Source organism: Aspergillus brasiliensis (assembly GCF_001889945.1).
Source record: "Aspergillus brasiliensis CBS 101740 unplaced genomic scaffold ASPBRscaffold_11, whole genome shotgun sequence".
NCBI classification, from domain to species: Eukaryota; Fungi; Ascomycota; class Eurotiomycetes; order Eurotiales; family Aspergillaceae; genus Aspergillus; species Aspergillus brasiliensis.
The window spans coordinates 372,810-391,567 of NW_027137452.1; the positions used below are offsets into that span (position 1 = coordinate 372,810).

General features: G+C 51.6%; 5 protein-coding genes across 5 annotated transcripts; 1 reads left to right on the forward strand and 4 right to left on the reverse strand.

Annotated features, from left to right (window-relative positions):
• Positions 1–1,487: 1,487 nt before the first annotated feature.
• ASPBRDRAFT_289438 (kinesin-3 motor protein uncA) lies at positions 1,488–7,152 on the forward strand. Its single transcript, XM_067622581.1, has 2 exons — positions 1,488–1,788; positions 1,878–7,152. The coding sequence occupies exons 1-2, from the start codon at positions 1,731–1,733 to the stop codon at positions 6,740–6,742; spliced, it is 4,923 nt and encodes a 1,640-aa protein (XP_067476190.1). The 5' UTR covers positions 1,488–1,730; the 3' UTR covers positions 6,743–7,152.
• A 410-nt stretch (positions 7,153–7,562) lies between these two features.
• On the reverse strand, positions 7,563–8,600 carry ASPBRDRAFT_132454 (glycoside hydrolase family 43 protein; the record flags this gene model as incomplete). The annotated part of the gene is made up of 2 exons (XM_067618441.1): positions 7,563–8,231; positions 8,289–8,600. The coding sequence occupies 2 exons, from the start codon at positions 8,598–8,600 to the stop codon at positions 7,563–7,565; spliced, it is 981 nt and encodes a 326-aa protein (XP_067476191.1).
• A 2,706-nt stretch (positions 8,601–11,306) lies between these two features.
• On the reverse strand, positions 11,307–12,700 carry ASPBRDRAFT_132493 (DUF821 domain protein; the record flags this gene model as incomplete). The annotated part of the gene is made up of 2 exons (XM_067618446.1): positions 11,307–12,239; positions 12,305–12,700. The coding sequence occupies 2 exons, from the start codon at positions 12,698–12,700 to the stop codon at positions 11,307–11,309; spliced, it is 1,329 nt and encodes a 442-aa protein (XP_067476192.1).
• Positions 12,701–13,141: 441 nt separating this feature from the next.
• ASPBRDRAFT_131721 (BCS1 and AAA domain-containing protein) lies at positions 13,142–14,956 on the reverse strand (the record flags this gene model as incomplete). The annotated part of the gene is made up of 1 exon (XM_067618359.1): positions 13,142–14,956. The coding sequence occupies one exon, from the start codon at positions 14,954–14,956 to the stop codon at positions 13,142–13,144; it is 1,815 nt and encodes a 604-aa protein (XP_067476193.1).
• A 766-nt stretch (positions 14,957–15,722) lies between these two features.
• Positions 15,723–17,952, reverse strand: ASPBRDRAFT_131777 (alkaline phosphatase family protein; the record flags this gene model as incomplete). The annotated part of the gene is made up of 3 exons (XM_067618366.1): positions 15,723–16,099; positions 16,156–17,419; positions 17,491–17,952. The coding sequence occupies 3 exons, from the start codon at positions 17,950–17,952 to the stop codon at positions 15,723–15,725; spliced, it is 2,103 nt and encodes a 700-aa protein (XP_067476194.1).
• Between the last annotated feature and the right edge of the window lie 806 nt (positions 17,953–18,758).

Consider the following 18,758-nt stretch of genomic DNA (forward strand, 5'->3'; position numbering starts at 1 on the left):
GCATACTAAGCCTCAACGAGAGGAAAAGACTAACATGAAACAACTTATCATTTAGTTCCTCCAACATACAGACTTCATACGGAATCGTGGTCTCGCGCGTGACATCCTGAGACAAACGCAAACGCATCAAACGAAATCAAGCCAGAGTCAAAATTCTATTTCCCTTGCCAAATACAGCGCGATTGGAGCTGTGGCAGTGCTCGGGGGAATCAACTGGGAATCTCATGGCCGCCTGTGCCATCCTACTAACTAGTTAATAACTAACTAAGCGATGTCAGCAGGGTTCCGGGTAGCTGCTCCTCGTGTATGCAGATAGGCCGATTGGGCTCCCATCCACCCTTGGTTGTCTAGCAGTGGAAAGTTTATACCGATTAATAATAATTGGATGGTGCCCGAAGAACTTTCGATAATGCGGGGTTATTTCAAACATGGGCTACGCAAACGCGCCTGGTCGGGATGGATATTATAATAACCATGGGTGCGAATGAGAAGGATTCTGGATGAGCTAGTCAAACGGGGGGAAGAGGATTTTGGATTTAGAAGCTGGACTGGTCCAGAGGCTTCGGTATGAGCAGCAAATGGGCACCGAATACTTTCTATGGCTCGTTGTGGGGGGAAATGGCTGTTGAACAAGAAAATGTGGCTTTTCCAGAGCTCATATTCTTATCTATATGACAGCGGATAGGTACCATGGCTCTGGATGAGACGAGGCAGACTGTGCTGAAGAGCGGAGCAGGCTATAACCCGGTGCTATAGAGACTGACACCCGCATGTAACCCCGTACTTATATAATATGTAACGAAGGATGACGATAGCCAGCATAGATGTGCTACTTTGATTCTTGGATCTATCAAGCCCTTATCTATGAAGTAGACTACCTAGTCTCCCTAATCTCTGGCTCTGCCAACTAGTGGATGGATTCCCTGGAACCGGGCGGAGAAGCTTGCTGCAGAACCATCCACTGGGGACCTATTGCAGAGCAACTGCTTTGAAACTACCAGATCGATCAGACACTTTATGCCACTTGAAGCGAATCAGGAGCTCGAGCAGACCGATGGAGAAAAGTGTGCCTGCATAACAGTGCAGGGTGGATGAGGAGCCAGAGGGAGCATCCACTCAGTGGCAGGAAAGAAAAGTGAAGATGCTTGATGAGTCCGGAGTAAATATCGAGGCCGGTGATTGGGTGGCGGGACACGGGACTGCTTACGTGATCCGCCTCGAACCCGCCCTTTCGATCCCTCATGTGGCTTTTCCCCGTGCTTGGGGCAAGGAGAGAGAGAGAGAGAGACCGAGTCGGCCTATCTTCCGCCTCCTCATTCCAATTTCTTCACCTTTCGCTCGACGCAGACGATCCTGGCATCCTCTTGGACCGGTCTGGTTGCGCTACAGACGACCGTCAACTCCCACCGCTCCCGCTAAATCGTGATTTCACCCCCTAGAACGCGCCGGATTGTCCGCCCGCAGAAACCCCCCGATATACATGACGTCTTTGTTGACATCCGTTTCAGACCGTCAATTTGCCAGTAACACTTTTATACAATAACTCACCAAGCATCGAATCGACTGCCGCGAATTAGAAAAACATCAGCTTGCACTATTCGATAGGGCGGCGCTCCTCGTAGCGTTCGCGACTCGCGTTATCCGCTGGTGTTGGTTCACCCCCTTGCGATCCATCTTTCGAAGACGCGGAACTAGGCGATCGGACCCCAGTGTATGGGGAGGAAGCAAACATGGCTGGTGGAGGAAACATCAAGGTGGTGGTGAGAGTGCGGCCTTTCAATAGCAGAGGTGAGTCACTTGTGGCATTGCAATTGGCAATGCGACCAAGCCCCCCTCAGAGACCCGACTGACCCTGGTGTCTTCTTCCCGCATTCTAGAAATCGACCGTGGTGCAAAATGTATTGTTCAGATGAAAGACAACCAAACCATCCTTGCCACTCCACCGGGCGCAGATGATAAAGCTCGCAAGGCTGGAGGAGGGAAAGGCGCGGATGGAGGACCAAAGTCATTCGCCTTCGACAGATCGTATTGGTCTTTCGACAAGAATGCCCCAAATTATGCGAGCCAGGATAACCTCCATCTCGACTTGGGTGTACCGCTATTAGACAATGCCTTCCAGGGTTACAACAACTGTATCTTTGCCTACGGTCAGACGGGTTCCGGAAAATCTTATTCCATGATGGGTTACGGCAAAGAGTACGGTGTGATTCCCAGAATTTGTCAGGATATGTTCGAGCGCATACACGCAATCCAGCAAGACAAGAACCTCGGCTGTACGGTGGAAGTGTCGTATCTTGAAATCTACAATGAGAGAGTCCGTGATCTGCTCAACCCTTCGAATAAGGGCAATCTTAAAGTCCGCGAGCATCCGTCGACTGGTCCCTACGTCGAGGACCTGGCCAAGCTTGTAGTGCGCTCGTTCGAGGAGATCGAGAACTTGATGGACGAGGGTAACAAGGCCAGAACGGTTGCTGCCACAAACATGAACGAGACGTCCAGTCGTTCCCACGCCGTGTTTACGTTGACCCTCACACAGAAGCGCCATGACGCGGAAACGTCTATGGATACAGAGAAGGTGTCGCGGATTAGTTTAGTCGATCTTGCAGGTTCGGAAAGAGCCAATTCTACTGGCGCGACCGGTGCGAGACTGAAGGAGGGTGCGGAGATTAACCGTTCGCTGTCGACACTTGGTCGTGTCATTGCCGCTCTCGCTGACGTGGCCGCCGGCAAAAAGAAGAACGCATCAATGGTTCCATATCGTGATTCCATTTTGACATGGTTGCTGAAGGACTCGTTGGGAGGTAACTCCATGACAGCGATGATTGCTGCAATCTCGCCCGCCGACATCAACTTCGAGGAGACTCTCAGTACTCTACGTTATGCAGATTCGGCGAAGCGAATCAAGAACCATGCCGTCGTTAACGAGGACCCCAATGCACGGATGATCAGAGAACTAAAGGAGGAGTTGGCTCAACTTCGGTCGAAACTTGGAGGTGGTGCCGCAGGTCCTGGAGCAGGCGGCGCTGCTGGTGTACCAGCAGAAGAGTACTACCCTCCAGATACCCCCCTAGAAAAGCAAGTCGTCTCCATTCATCGGCCGGATGGATCGGTCACCAAAGTTAGCAAGGCCGAAATCGTGGAGCAGTTGAATCAGAGCGAGAAGCTTTACAAGGATCTAAATCAGACTTGGGAGGAGAAGCTGGCGAAGACCGAAGAGATTCACAAAGAGCGAGAGGCTGCTCTGGAAGAACTTGGTATCAGCATCGAAAAGGGTTTCATCGGGTTGAGCACGCCGAAGAAGATGCCACATTTGGTCAACCTGAGCGATGACCCGCTGCTAGCTGAGTGTCTTGTTTACAACATCAAACCAGGAACCACCATAGTCGGAAACATGGACCAGGGTAGCCATGTCGAAATAAGGTTGAACGGCTCGAAAATCTTAGACGATCATTGTAGGTTTGAGAACGTGGACAATGTTGTCACTATTATCCCCACCGAGGGCGCAGCGGTCATGGTGAACGGATTGCGGATCGATAAACCGAAGCGGCTCAAGAGTGGATTTCGCATTATCCTGGGTGATTTCCATATATTCCGTTTCAACCATCCCCAGGAAGCGCGTGCTGAACGTGTTGAACAGAGCTTGCTGCGTCACTCCGTCACCACAAGCCAACTGGGCTCACCGGCACCAAACAAAACCCACGATCGAACCCTGAGTAAGACAGGCTCAGAGGTGGACGGCGATTCGAGCAGAGCGGACTCCCCGATGCCTTCCCAGCAAAATAGGGAATCCGATTGGTTTTATGCTCGCCGTGAAGCTGTCAGTGCCGTGCTGGGCCCTGATCAAATCTCGCATATGCCTGACGATGAGCTGGACGCTTTGTTTGAGGACGTACAGAAAGTTCGGGCCACTCGCCGTGGGCTAATGGAGAACGAGGAAGACTCTGACTCGCTCAGTTCGTTCCCGGTGCGGGATAAGTACATGTCCAACGGCACTATTGATAATTTCTCATTGGACACTGCCATCACGATGCCGGGAACTCCGCATCCGAACGACGAGAATGACGGCCAGAATGGGGGTGATGCTACTCTACAATCGGTGCGTCAAGATATGCAGCGCCAGTTGGACCGACAGAAGGAGGAGTACCAGGACAAGTTGAGGAATGCTGAGGCCTCTTCCAACCAGGGTGTGGATGACCTACGTTCTGAGAAGGCTCGAATGGAGGAAGCTCTGCGAACTGCAAAGGAAGAATTCGAAGAGCAACTGAAAAAGCAAAAGGAAGCTTTCGAGTCTCACATGAAAGATCTAGGCCAACCGGTACCCAAAATCTATGAGAATGGGTTTGCCAAGCTGGACGATAGGGAGCTTGAAGTCGCCAGGACAGTCTACCGCCACTGGTCGCAGCAAAACTACGTTCGCATGGCCGAGAAAGTGCTCCAGCATGCGTCTCTGTTGAAGGAGGCACAAGTGATGAGCCACATAATGGACAAGAATGTTGTGTTCCAGTTTGCAATCATTGACCACGGGCATAATATGGCCTCATCCTACGACCTCGTACTAAATGGGATTTCCGGAGACGAGGACGTTGTTCTAGATGAGGCCAAGAAACCTTGTGTCGCAGTACGTGTGATCGACTTCAAGCAATGTGTCATTCACCTGTGGTCAATCGAGAAGCTTCAGCGCCGCGTCCAGGCTATGCGGCAATTGCACCAGTATATCGACCGGCCGGACTACATCCAGCATTTTAAGCTTGAGAACCCCTTTTCAGAGCCGTGTTCACCCCAATATTCGCTGGTTGGTGACGCCGATATCCCTCTCACGGCAGTCTTTGAGACCCGAGTCCAAGACGTTTCAGTCGAAGTTACCTCGCCATATACACAAAATGTCATTGGCATAATCAGGCTGTCATTGGAGCCCTCTTCGGCTCAGGCGCCTTCGTCGACTCTCAAGTTCAACGTTGTGATGCGTGATATGGTTGGCTTCGCTGAATGGGAAGGGTCAGAAGTCCATGCGCAATTGTTTGTGCCGGGGATCTCTGAAGAAGGGGGAGCTACGACCACTCAAATGATTACGGGCTTCGATGAAACGCCTGTGCGGTTCGAGAGTGTTCATAGCATGAGTCTGCCGCTGTCAAGTCCACGGACGGCAGCGCTCAAGATCTGTGTTTACGCAAAGGTGACCCAAATGCATCTGGACAAGCTCCTTAGCTGGGATGACATGCGCGACTCTGCCGAGCCCGCTCCCAAGAAACGCAAAACGCCCCGTATTGCTGAGACTGAATTCTATTCCGAAGAAAGGCATGATGTCTTCGCCAGGGCGCAGGTGCTCGAATTAGCCGAGTCCGGAGAATATCTTCCAGTTGAGGTTGTCCAGAGCAACAGCCTCGATGCAGGCACATATCAGCTCCATCAGGGATTGCAGCGACGGATCCTGGTGAACCTTACTTACAGCTCAACTGAAAGCCTACCGTGGGATAATATCACAAATATCCGCGTGGGGTCCGTGCGATTGCTTGATCCTTGGGGCAAGATCCCTGATCAGGACTTGCAGACGCCAGACGTTCCGCTGAAGTTCGTCCAGGAGCCGAACGTGAAGGAGAATGCAGATGGGACATCAAACATCACCATTATAGGTCAATGGGACTCCAGCTTACACGGATCTCTCCTGCTAGATCGGGTCACTGCAGACAAGTATCGTGTCCAGGTGACACTCCGATGGGATCTGTTGTCTTCCCGTCTGCAGGATCCCGTTCCCTTCGAGATAGACCTGACCCTCCAGATCCAAGGCCGAACCTATGTTCGACCTCAGTCCATGTTCAAGCAGTTTTTCAATTCAACGCGTATTGTGCACTCCACTGTCCGCATGTTTTCTCTAGTCGTTCGCCCGGTGTCCGCCAAACGCGCGGCTGATCTCTGGCGGATGAACACACAAAATGACTATGTGAAGGGCGAAGAGCTCCTGGTCACCTGGGCTCCGCGCAAAGTTTCGCTTGTCCGGGATTATATAGCTGCCCGCAAACGAAGGCGACGTGTTGCCGAGTTGAATGCGGCTAAGGGGGCCTTGAGTGCCAACAGCCTCGTTGCATCCCCTTCACGCAGCGCACGGTCAACTCCCCTGCGTGGCCAGGAGCGTGCTGACCGTAGGGCTAAACTGCTTCAGAAATACGTTGATCTTTGGGGGAAGAAGACCGATCCTATCGAGGCAATTCTGGTCCGCAGCAACACCGAGCCGCCTGCAGGAGGGGCGGCTTTTGCCTCGCGCTCGAAGCAGTCATCTTCAAGCGATGATGGAAGTTCAGTCCAGGACGAGGCATCATTGAAGCCGCGATTTGTTGCTAGCGTCCAAGCGCTCCCAAAGAATGATTCGTCTCTGAAGTCTGGCTATCTTTTGACTCCCGATGATACCAACAGCCACTGGGTACGGCGTTTTGTTGAGCTCCGTCGCCCATATCTGCATATCTATTCTGTCCCTGACGGTGATGAGATCAACGCTATCAACCTGCGCAATTCCCGAGTTGATCACGCACCCGACTTCGCACGGCTCCTCGATGGCCCAGGAGCAGCCGGGTCTGACCGGGGAACGTCTCCACGGGGTCGTCCGAATGTCTTTGCAGTGTACGGGGCACAAAACACGTTCCTGTTTGCGGCCCGAACCGAGGCCCAGAAAGTGGAATGGATCCTGAAGATCGATGAAAGCTATTTCAGCAGCCCCGGTGCCAGAGCAATGGCTAATCCCAATGCATAAATCATGCCTGCCTGCACAGCATTGACCCAGCAAGCGCTGGGCGGAGATGACTCCCTCAACCTGTTGAACAGGTCTGAGATCCGTGACGTGACTCTACCCCATTCTCTTGTTTCTGACCCTGCATATAGTAACCCTCCTGGTGACTGTTAGCATTTGTTTTCACACCCATACATTTAGATTTTACCGTTTATCACTTTATTTCGCGTTTTTGATTGGCAGGCCTGGTGTTCCTTCGTTGAGCCATGACATCCCTTTCCACTCCCACACCCGTTCTTGATTGATTTTGAGATACCCCTGAATAAATTTGCCTCTTACGGCCTCCATCAACTCCCATGTACATATTTGTTTTTGGAAATTTTTCAAACTATAGATACACACAGCAGCCTGCATGCCATGATACACGAAAGGGAGGGTCCAGCGTGTCCGCAGGCGGGCAGTAGGTCACTTGTCTGTTTGCTCTTAGAGCGAGTGAGTTAATTGAGAAATATATATACAGTATGTCTTACTATTGTGTTAAAATTGTGAGATAATATATTGAGGCTGAACTGGACATCTGCTTAGCATCTCTATGAGCCAGAGATCGAGTTTTCATTTCAGGAGCTACTACTAAACTACTAGCACCAATCTATTTCTTCCAGCCTTAACCTTGCACGACAGTTTACTCTCTTACTATGTATCCTTAGCTTCTCAACCCGCAATCAATGTAATTGACTTATCCAAAAACGAATGTGGTATATAGCATAGCATAATCCCCAACCAGAACTCCAACAACCCAAGACAAGAAACAAAACCCCCAACCCAGAACTAACAACCAAAAAAACTAAACAAATTCCACATTGACCCCATCAATCCTCACCTCCGCCGCATACGTACACCTCCTATCCCCACCACAAAACCCATGAAACAGCATTTTATCGCCACACCCACAAACCGTGCCCCCACCAGGCGAAACCAGCCCATAATCCCCAGATTTAACCAACTGCTTCCCCGTCTTGGTATACGGACCCGTAATCTCACTCGCCGTCGCCCACCGCACATCATACGCCTCATCCGTATAACAATGCGTCGAGTAAAACAAGAAATACGTATCCCCATGGAGGATCAAATTCGGCGCTTCAACAAGTGGGCCATCGCTATCATCGCGGTCGAGGATCTGCACTGCGTCGCCGACGGGGGTGAACCCGTCCGTATCTACTCTTTGTAACAGGATGGGCGTGGGCTTTAGCGGTGCAATGCCGTTGTTGCAGTCCCCGCCGTTGCCGATGCTGTTGCCGTCCACTTTGAAGACTACGTATCGCGTGCCGTCTTTGTCCAGGAAGCCCGAGGCGTCGATGCTGCCGCCTTGGTCGAGTCGGCAGGAGAGGGGCGTTGGGTTGGGGATGTAGGGTCCGCTTGGGTCCGTGGATTCGGACACCGCGGTGCCGATGCAGTGGTGTCGGAGCATTTCTTGGGCTTCGCCGCTGTAGTAGAGGACGAATTTGCCGTCGTTCTGTCTTTGGTGTTAGCTTTTTATTGAGATAGAAAGGAGAATACGGGGGAGGAATACACGGCGGACTACGTCTGGAGCCCAGTGGTCGATCTGGGTTTCCCAGCCTGCTAAGGTCGGTAGGGCTTCTTTGTCCAGGAGTGTCCATGTCTTGAAGTCGGCGGACTTGGCTACTTGTACCGTTCGGTTGTTGCCGTTCGTGCCGAAGGCGTACCAGGTGCCGTCGTCGGCTTGGACGAAGCCTGGGTCTGGGAAGTCGGTGTCCAGGGCGAGCCAGGGCCCTGTGGTTCGGATGTCAATGGGGGAGGATATCACGGATGGGATTAGGGCAAGGCCTAGGGCCCAGAGTGATGGTAGATAATGGGTCCACATTGTCTTAGTTGAGGTGTGTTAGTGGATTGGGAATGAAGCATGAAGAGGAAGTAGTGACACTGTAAGGAGTCTGCAGACCCAGCTGGGGGATGGGGTTTTTCTCTGATATATCCAAGTGCAATGAAAGAAGTATGTATATGCAATGCTACTATACACTGGGATGTGTGGCCGTTACTTTATATCTGAGCGGGCAGTAAGCAGGCCCACCCGGGCTGATGACCGCTTTCAATGATCGATGAGGTGCTATTCCCCATTCTGTACAGAAGCATCGATCATTTGATGCCCAGCGTTGCGGGAGAAATCTGGTCTGCTGGTCTGGGGACGGGATACATCGTCCAGCTGGAATTGGCCTAGGGCAGGTGCTAGCATGGACTTGAGATGCGCCTATATGCATAGTCGGACTTTAAGTGGATCCATCCAGGCGAGCTAGCGGACAATATTGTATTGACTTGGCATCTTCCATGACTGATGTGGCGGCAATTGAGTGCTCTCCCTTCATGCAACGGCCGCAAGGCTGCCTCTGGATTCACGAGCCAATAGATGTAAGTAAACTTGCACACGGTCACTAGGACAGAGCATTTAGAATTTGAGAATGACTCGCTATGACAGGCAGTCCATAGTGACATGTTAACCCAACCGAGCGAATGCGATAATATTGGTTTGCATTGGATGTGACGGAAATGTTAGTAGCTTGGCTAGTTGCCTCGGCGCAGCAGCAACAATTGGGCGGCTGAATATTCTACTAGTCTCGTTAGTGTTAATCTGATCATCTGGAGACGGACCCACTTCAGTGAGTAATTATGCTCAGATAAAACATGATTAACCTAGTCGATTTCTCCAAGAACATTGGTAGAAAACTCGGATGAGGCGGAGACGCAAGGGCAGCACTGATCATCAAGGGGTGAGAGTATGATCATGTCACCGAGCCGGAGTAAACTGTTGTGCCTCAAGGCAGGCTGACACAATTGTCCGTGGGTTTTCTAAAACGACTGCATAATTCTTCCTGGCCGGTCTCACTGCATGATGCGTGGCTGCCGGTCCCTCGTCACCAAGACTCAATCTTCCTGTTCCTGGTAGGGGTGTGGAGTCAAGATATTGGCTTCAGCCGCTCCCGAGGTTATCCTCATAGATCGAATTTTTGGACCATGGCATCCCAAACCTTGTACGATCTCTTTCAGGGCAAATTATTCAAGGCCTGAATCCGTATTCGGCATTGAGCAAGTGCAACTGCTGTCTTCATGTCGACCGGCCCATTGGTGTTTCTTCACACCCTATCCTATTTCCCTCTTCCAATCTACTCAGATGGGTGGCACATGGGGGTTTGTTCGGTGATGCATGACCCAGCATTTCTCCCGTTCGCTCACCTAGCTCATGCCGAGTAACCCAGCGAGTGGATTTGCCCAGAAGCCACCAGACACATGGCCGGAGGGTTGACTGTCGTGTGTGCTATCTGGTGCTCTTTGTTGGTTGTCCGCCAAGTCCGGGTAGGTTTCTTAGCCGAAAGGCCATATATCGGGTGCTCTTTCAAGTCCCAACCTTAACGACTGGGCAAGTCTCAACGTAGCACCTCAACTCCCACCCTTCACATGCAACGTGTAGAGGCCTCATCAGGCCAAGGGCTTAGCGATGCCATGTACAGCTTTGTACTGGGCTTTGCAGAAATCACAGATACGATGGTAACCGGGCTGCGCCTCATCCCTTGCCTGAAGGAGGTGATACCTACCCGGAACGTCGCATTCATTCGCTTGTTCCGGCGAAGAACACCACGATAATGTTCCCTGAGGACATCAATGATCTGCCTCATTTAGGGTAACAAGTTCTTTCCATGATTTCCATGATGTACAAGGACATCAACTTAGTCGGTGAACAGTCGACGGGCGGCAATCAAAGTGATTGGTCCAAGCCCTCAGCCTCTTGGGCCCTTGAGACCCGATGTACAGGGAGATCTGCAGGGCTACCTCGTGTTCCCATCAGGTGAACAAGTGGGCCTCGTGAGATCTTGCCTCTTCACCGAATCTTCAAAATCTCCCCATATTTACCCCGCACGAATTACCCGATTGAAGGAATCCATCACAAAACGGATTCTCGTGGCCGTCTCATATTCCGGGAGCGGCTTGGTGGTGGAAAACTATATCCCTCACTAACTCTTCGTGGAAGCTGGGGAAGCTCGATTAGTGTTAGTAAGGGTCCTGCTTCATGTACGATGACTTCAAATATCGGCGTCGGGTAGCGTGTAACTTACTCAAGGATAATGGAGAGCCAGTGAGAGGTGAGATCCTGCGGGTAGTTTCGGATACGAAGGCTGCTGGTCGTGCTTGAGGTTCCTACCGGAGTTGCCGTGACTTTGATGCAGAAGAAGAGTCGGGCAGACGGATTTCATAGAGGGCTTGGTTGGGTTGACATGCGGGGTGATGCCATAAGATGAGGTGAAGAAGGCGAAGATGGAAGATGGAAGATGGAAGATGAATGGAGTTGTGATGGTCAGCTGCGCCTAGTCCCTTTTCAGCTACAGAGGCATTTTTGCAGCTTCTCCCACAATGAACCAAATCTTTCTGAGATGCTAGTAGTATTAACAAAAATCATGACTTCTTTTTCCTAAGTAACTATTCATGACTTTCTCATATGGCTCATAAACGCTAAGAATCACAATAATTACACAAGGTCCTAGCCCATCAACGCCGTAGACATGCACATAAAACAGACCTTCTAGAACCCTGTAAGGACCCAGCTTTCAAATGGAACACCACGAGGCTCTCTCTTTCCATTGTTCTGCGTATACAACATGGGATCAAAGTCGCACGATGCAGCATATCGCCGAATCAACTGCCTCCAGTAGCACGACTCCGCAGCAGGTGTCAAATACCGATCGCGGAACGTCTTTATTGAATTCTCCGCAATGCGTTGCGCAGTCGCTGGATTATCAATAAGAAACTCCATCTTGCGATCAAGATCCGAGAAGTCACGCTCGACCTCGACATAATTCGCCTCCGGTCCGGACGCAATGAGCGCAGCATGATGCGCCTCACGCCAGACCAACTTATGCGAGACGACCACAGAGCGACAATTCAAGAGATATTTTCCGCGCCCTGAGAAGCTGCGTCCTTCTGCATGTGCCAGGAACATATACTGGCAGTAATCCTCCATCGGAAGGAGATTGAACCGGACATCGTTCTCATCATCCCAGTCAATCACTCGGATGCTTGCCCAGCTCCTGCCCTGAGCTGCCTTCAACAACTTACCCCGGATCTCGGGGTTCGTAGCAACACTACCTCTCCAGGCGAGCTGTTTTTTCTTATCCTGGAAAGGTAACCCTGGGATGAACTTCCCATCCATGGTCACTTCACCATCATCGACTGCAGCAATGCGGCGGCGAATATCCTTGTAAGGGCCAATCTTGACCTCCGGCCAGGACCAGTATCCGAAGTCGGGCATCAACCAGACATTCTCCTGCTCGTCACGTTTGGAATACGACCAGACTGGTCCTTCATTGGTGCTATAATCCTCCGTTGTCAGGACGAATTCAATATCTGGCAGACTGCTTCGGTCTGGAAACGAGGCAAGTGCACGATGAAGCGCGTGTAAAGTTGCTTTCCCGCGCGTAAATGTTGCCGGCATCGCACCGAAATCTACTACATACAGCTACATATCAAGTACTTGTTAGAAGACAACATCAACCGTCGTAGATATTTCAGGGTTCAACGCACCTCGCCATGATGAATGATGGCCCGCACCATCCCATCCTCCACTTGCAGACTATCCAACTCCTTAAACGTAATGCGATGGTTTTCCCTCAGCGATGCAGATTGGTCTAGCTCGACAAACAGCTTGGGAAACGCGAGGCGACATTGCTCATCCGAGAGTCCATGGTTATCACCATCGCGCTCGACCAAGAAGTCCCATCCCGTAGCGTTACTTGTTTCGGGTGACGAGGTATGCAAGCAGGTCTGTGGGGTTGACTTGAAGGACGTCTTCAGAGCATATTTGGCGACGTCATTGGAGTATCGTGTGCCGAAGATAAGGAATGTGGTGATTATCAGAGAGAGGACGGCCCCGGTCGCTATGAAGCGGAAGCCTGACGATTGACATTGTAGTATTTGCATTACTGCATCTCTGTAGGTACCACGACCTGGTACCTGTGCTATGATCTGTTCATGTACTATGTTAGTAGGTAGTAACTAGTCAGCTCGTTATCGGGCGGGATATCGAAGTAACTAGTCTCAAAACCGCTGTCGCCATGGCAACGAATACCCGATACTATGAGTTCTCAAGCCTTCTAATGTGCGCTCTAGATTTGATGGCTCAACTGGAAATGTTAGTTAGCATACTCAATACTGGAGGATTGCTAAGAAGATCAGGCTTCCGTTGGGCGCTTGAACATAGCCATCACGACTTCCTGGCGTCTAAGCAAATCCTACTGAAACCATTTTTATCTCACATTATTAGAGTAAGCTTTCATTAGGAGTAGGGTATCTCTACTATCTATAATCATCATCATAACCCACAGAACTGGGAAACAAACAAAAATGAGGATCAGTATATCTCTATACCTTCTCCTTTTCAGCCTGCTCTTTTTCAGCCTTCTCCCTCCTCTCCTTTCTCGTCTTCTCCGTTCGCTCCAACCACCCCCCAATCCCAGCAATCGCACCTTCAGGATCATCCTTATAATTCAACAGATACCCCTGCACCTCCGCAGCAGTGAACTCCCCAGCCGGAATGCCGGCTGCGAAATCCTTCGCCAACCCGGCAAGTCTATCCGAAACAGGAGGCCGTTCCTCCGTTCCATCACTAATGGTCGTTTTCTTGACACCATTGGCTTTGCTGTTGCCGTTGGTGGCGGCATTCTTCCTCCTGTTGGGAGACACAGAGCGCAAGTCACCCTCAAGGGTAGAGTAAATGGATGAGAACAATTCCTTGACGTCTTCGGAGTGAGCGTACCCAAATGTGATGGTCATGTCCACGCGGCCGGGACGGAGGAGCGCGGCATCGAGTTTCTCAGGATGATTGGTAGTCATGATGAGGATGCGGCCTTCGCTTGCTGCGACACCATCGATGACGTTGAGCAATCCGGAGAGCGTGATACCTTTGTTGTCTGTGGATTCCTCGTTGGGCTTCTTATCTGTGGAGGAACCGGCGGGAGTGGTGGTGGCAGTGTTGGGGGCAGCGGTTGTGTTGGTATTGGTATTATTAGGATCCTTGTTCTTGTCGTCTTGAGTGCTGTTGGCCGCGCGCTTGGAGGTCATTCCGGCGCAGTCGATATCTTCGAGGAGGACGATGCAGCGGCGAGGGAGGTCTTGAAATAGAGACATCAGGTCATCCTCGTCTAAGCTCTTGGAGCTCAGGTTCAGCAGGTACAGAGGGAGCCTGAGGAGTCCTGATGCTGCGAAGCAGAGACTGGTCTTTCCTGTTCCGGGGGGTCCGTGGAGGAGGTACCCCCTTCGGTAAGGGATGCCTCTGTTGGAGTACCATCTCCTCGTGCGGGGGTGGAGGTACTCCTTGATGTCCTTGATGAAAGACTGTTTCTGGTTCTGGTCTAGTACGACGGTGGAGAGAGGCCTGGGGTGGCGCGCCATGCAACGCACCCAGTCAGTGTATCCGCCGTTCTTCTGGCCACGGTAGATTAGTGTGCTGTTCCCGTCTCTTGCTACCCATGCTCGTTGAGCTTCAATGAGCAGTTCCTTCAGGATAGTGGGGTCCCGACCGAAACATGAGATGAATAGTCGCTCAGGCACGTATCGCATGTAGGAAATGGTGTTGTTGTTCTCGTCTTTGGCACGAGTGAAGGTAAGAAGACGACCGCGGAACCAGAAGTAATGGCTTCCTTCAGCCGGGGTGAAGCGGAGGCGTTTGAACTTGTCTCGTGCAACAGTCTTGGCCCAGTAGTCGTCGAAGTTGGAGACGACATTGCCGTTCTCGTCGTACTCATCATCGTCATCTAGGTCGCCCTCGTCGTCGGAGTCGTAGTATCGCGCGCCGCTGGAGATCTTGGTGCTGGCTACAAATTGCGTGGCTCGTTTTGTAGCAGGGTGTTGCGCCATCCAGAACATAAGGTAGTTGTACACTTCATCCTCGAGACGGATCTCGGCAGTTGAGACACAGTAGTCGCTTAAGAGCTCGTGCGAGCGGAAGAACACGTATCGCAGGGAAGCCACAAAAGCAACGGCCGTCAAAATCATGGGAAGATACTGGGAGAGGTCGATATGTAGATACGATATTAAAAACCGGGAGATAAAGGAGTATCCCGGAATGAACATATCCAGCATCGCACTGTCGGAAGGATACAGATACTGTGAGGAAGACGTTGCGTTCATGGCTGGGGTGTTGTTGATGGTGTTACTGAGGAGGGCGCTTGAAGCCATGATGAGAGTTTCGTAAGGGTAGGGAACTGATATATAGAAAAATCCAGGATGTACCAACAACGATGCCGTGGGCGTGGTCTTCACAATGGTCTTCACAATGTACTATAAAAGTAGTATTTAGCGGTAAACAACAATATGCAATTATCCGGCAGTTCTATAATGAAAGACCGAAACTGAACGTTGAAGAAAAGATGCAATTAAATGGCCTGGACGAAAAGGCCTCCCGTTGTCGGAGTTTAGTTCTTCTTTTATAGTTCTATCCCAGCAATGATGCGCCAGGCAGGAAGGCTGACAAGCCGTGGCATCGTGGGGTTGGTAGGCATCCATCTGCGCCGAGCGGTAGGAGCAGGATCTAGACTGAGCCTCTGACCCATCGTGTAGTCCAATGTGTAACTGACGAACCGTGCCCAACGAAGTGACTGGCGCAGAGGAATGCGCAGCTGACGGGGAGCCACTTGAGTCATAGCCATAAGCAGGCGGGCGCCAATCCCGGCAACTCAGCCGGTGATCGTCGGATTCTTCCTTTTCAGCCTCAACCCCCATCTTCCTCTCGGGCACCCCCCTTGCGAGCCAATAATGCCTTCGTGTATTCAATTCTAGTCTGTGAAAGTCAAATGTGGGTATCTTGATAATGACGTATTACTGGGTTATAGCCCCCCTCTTCAAAAACAAAAAGCCGCGCCCCGCAAAAATAACCAACAATAAGAGCACCAGGAAAGCCAACAAGCAAAGAAAACAGTCACTGCCACTCGTTCTATGTCTATGATCACGATCCGGTGAAATTGTCTTTGACGGTGTCGAATATATCGGTGGCCCACTCCTTGGCTTCCTGGAGCTTGTCCCAAAGCGTTCCCCACCAGGTCGGGCCCTTCTCATCCTCACTTTCCGTGTCAGGCTCTGGCTGAGCTTCAGGCGCCGTGTCCGTCGGAGACGCAGAAGAGGAAATCTCTGCCGACGGCATTATTGTTGGCGTCATAGTGGCGGTTGTGCTAGAGACTGGGGGGTCTGGAACACTGGCCAGCGTGGGCGTGTCTTCGTCAGAGTGAAGGCCGATCGTCTTGAGAGGCAGGCGCATGGTTCCATTGTTGGGGCGTGCGGTGATCCCGAGTGAGTCGCAAATGATGTTGTACACATTGACGTTTTCTACATTGGTTAGCTCAAATATGACTCCGCGCGAAAAACGGTCATGGATGACTCACGAAATGCTTCCAAGCGACTGTTGGGTTCATGGGGGAATGCGGGTCCCCTGGCGATGAATATTGCCCGCATCAAGGGGTGCTCGTGGTCATATCCATGGATGCCTCTGGGGTGATATACCTCCCCATTTTCCAAGGCCTTCTGGGCGTCAAAGTCAACGCGCTCGACGACCGCCCACCCTGTCTTTGGTATTACCCATAGAGGGGCGATGCGATCGTTGTTTTTGAAGTGATAGCGTTCAGGCATGCCCTCACGCGTGTAGATTTCGACCGCATGCGAATAGTTCGCGGCCACGTTCTCCAGCTGACCTTGGAGAACCTTGAGATCCTCTGGTCGTTTGGGACGCAGCCCGCGTAACGGCCACCCGTCGATGCGCTGGACTAGATCAAGATCGATGAGATCCTCCAACTGAACCAATCGCTCGGTCGCGGTTGTCGCCATGCCATGGTCAGAGACAATCACGATGTTCACAACATCTGTTAGATTGCGCGCTTCGAGACCGGAAAAGAGGCTACCAAGCATATCGTCGACTTTGGCGATTGTGTTGCGAGTTTCAGTGCTGTTAGGACCATAGTTATGTCCATCCGCGTCAACGTTCGGGACATAGACAGCGATAAACTGAGGTCTCTGTGACGCAACGTCTGACTCTGCTTCTACGCCAGGCATATCCAGAAGTCCCAAGATGCGTTCCACTTTGGAGGAAAGCATTTCCGACCCGTTGTATTGGTCTAGGTAGGTTGGATCTACGCCTCCAATATGTGCCTCGGAGCCCGGCCACATATGGACGGCGGTCCTGACGCCCTGATCCTCGGCCGTCATCCAGAGAGGCTCCGCGTTCCACCATTTCGGTTGCATGCTAACCGACGGGTGAGTATAGTAGAACTCTTCCTGCAGCTCCGGGTCCCAGAAGGTATTTCCAACGATGCCGTGGCTCTCAGGGTACAGTCCCGTAACAAGGGTAAAGTGATTCGGAAAGGTCACGCTCGGAAAACTGGGTAGCATGTACTGCGGCGAGACGCCATTCGCAATGAATGAGCGGAGGGTTGGTGTCAAGCCACGGGTGAGGAAGTCCGCTCGGAAACCGTCTAGAGAGATCAAGATTGTCGTAGGTGCAAACAGAGCAGTGCCGTTAGATAGTAGTTGTCTGGGTGAATGGGGTGCTCGATATTTCGTAGATGCTTTATATGCGCCCAGTAAGAAGATGAGGAGAAGGACAAAGATAGCGGAGAATACGAGCGCGAGTCTGCGCCATGGAACGCGCCGTGGCTGATTACCAGAGATCAGTATCTGGGACTCCCGCAATATCCATGGGAGAGGCTATTGTGAGACATCCATACCTGCATAAAAGCATATTCTTTGACCCGCGTGTCGAAGTCGGACGAAGATGCGCTCAGGAGAGAGTGCTCATCTTCCCGGTGACCCTCTTCCATTTCGAACATTATCTCTCCAGATCCACGCGCCTGTTTACGGCGCTCTTTGCGGGCCTCTCTTCTGGCCTGTTGGCGTTGTCGCCTGCGCTCCTGCTTCCCAATCCGAACGCTACTACTGCTGGGGCTGAAGATGCGGCGAAGGCCATGCGTTGGACCGGTTCGGGTGAGCAGCTTCTCTGTTTCTTCTTCATCATCCAGTACCGTGCGATCATGTTCGGCAAGTTCTAACGTAGTGCGTGAGTTCCGAAGAAATTCGTCGTCCTCCGAGTCAGAGTCCTGCTCTGATGGGGAGCGTAGCGACTCGGCATCTTCGTCATAGTCGCCGGGAGACAGAAGAGCGGAGGTGGGAATATTGCGTCGGAGAGGCATGGGTGACGAACGGTGGCATCAGGCCGGAGTGCAGAGGCACGGAGGAGGGACCGACCGACCTTAGAGCCGGTATGATGACACGTATGTGTTGTGATAGAGGAAATAGTATGGGATCTGGGGATGATAAAGGATGTCGGAATTATGGATTATTGACCTCGAGGGGGAGGCGATCGGCGGATCTCCGGGCCGGTGCCGAATGGGAACGAACCACCGGTCGAGCTCCTGTCTGTCCTCCCCACTCTATGGATATGGCTCGACCTTTGTATAACTTCAGGACTGGTCTCTGAGCTGACACGAAATCTTGTCCATCATGGAAGCTTGGTCGACGTATAAGTCTGACCATATGCTGACCAGCTTCTACTAATCTAATTCAGGGACAGACATGTCGTCTGGTTTCTGTCGCTCTGCCAAAGGGGCCCTGAGAAATGACATCAGTGGCCTCTATGCTTGAAGCTTCACAAAGCTCATCCTTCAAGGCTTGAAAGTTCCCTGGCTTAAGTGCAAGTGGCTAATCTGAGCTGAGGCTAGTATGTCTGCACTGCGCCTCTCTATGACGGGATGACGGCTTGCACTTGATGATCAAACAAAGCGTTGAAAGACAAAGGGGCTATCAGGCGACCAGAAAGCACAGACAAGTAATGGGAACCGATTTGCACCACATGCAGAAGTCTTCAACGAGAACGCTATTGCTGAAGACTTCCAGCGTTTGTTCCATCGATCAGCCCCGGCATTGGTAGCACTGAAAGCTGCGGTCGCTACAATGTCCCTAGTAATTGACCACTTGGACTTTGAACGACTAAGTCGAG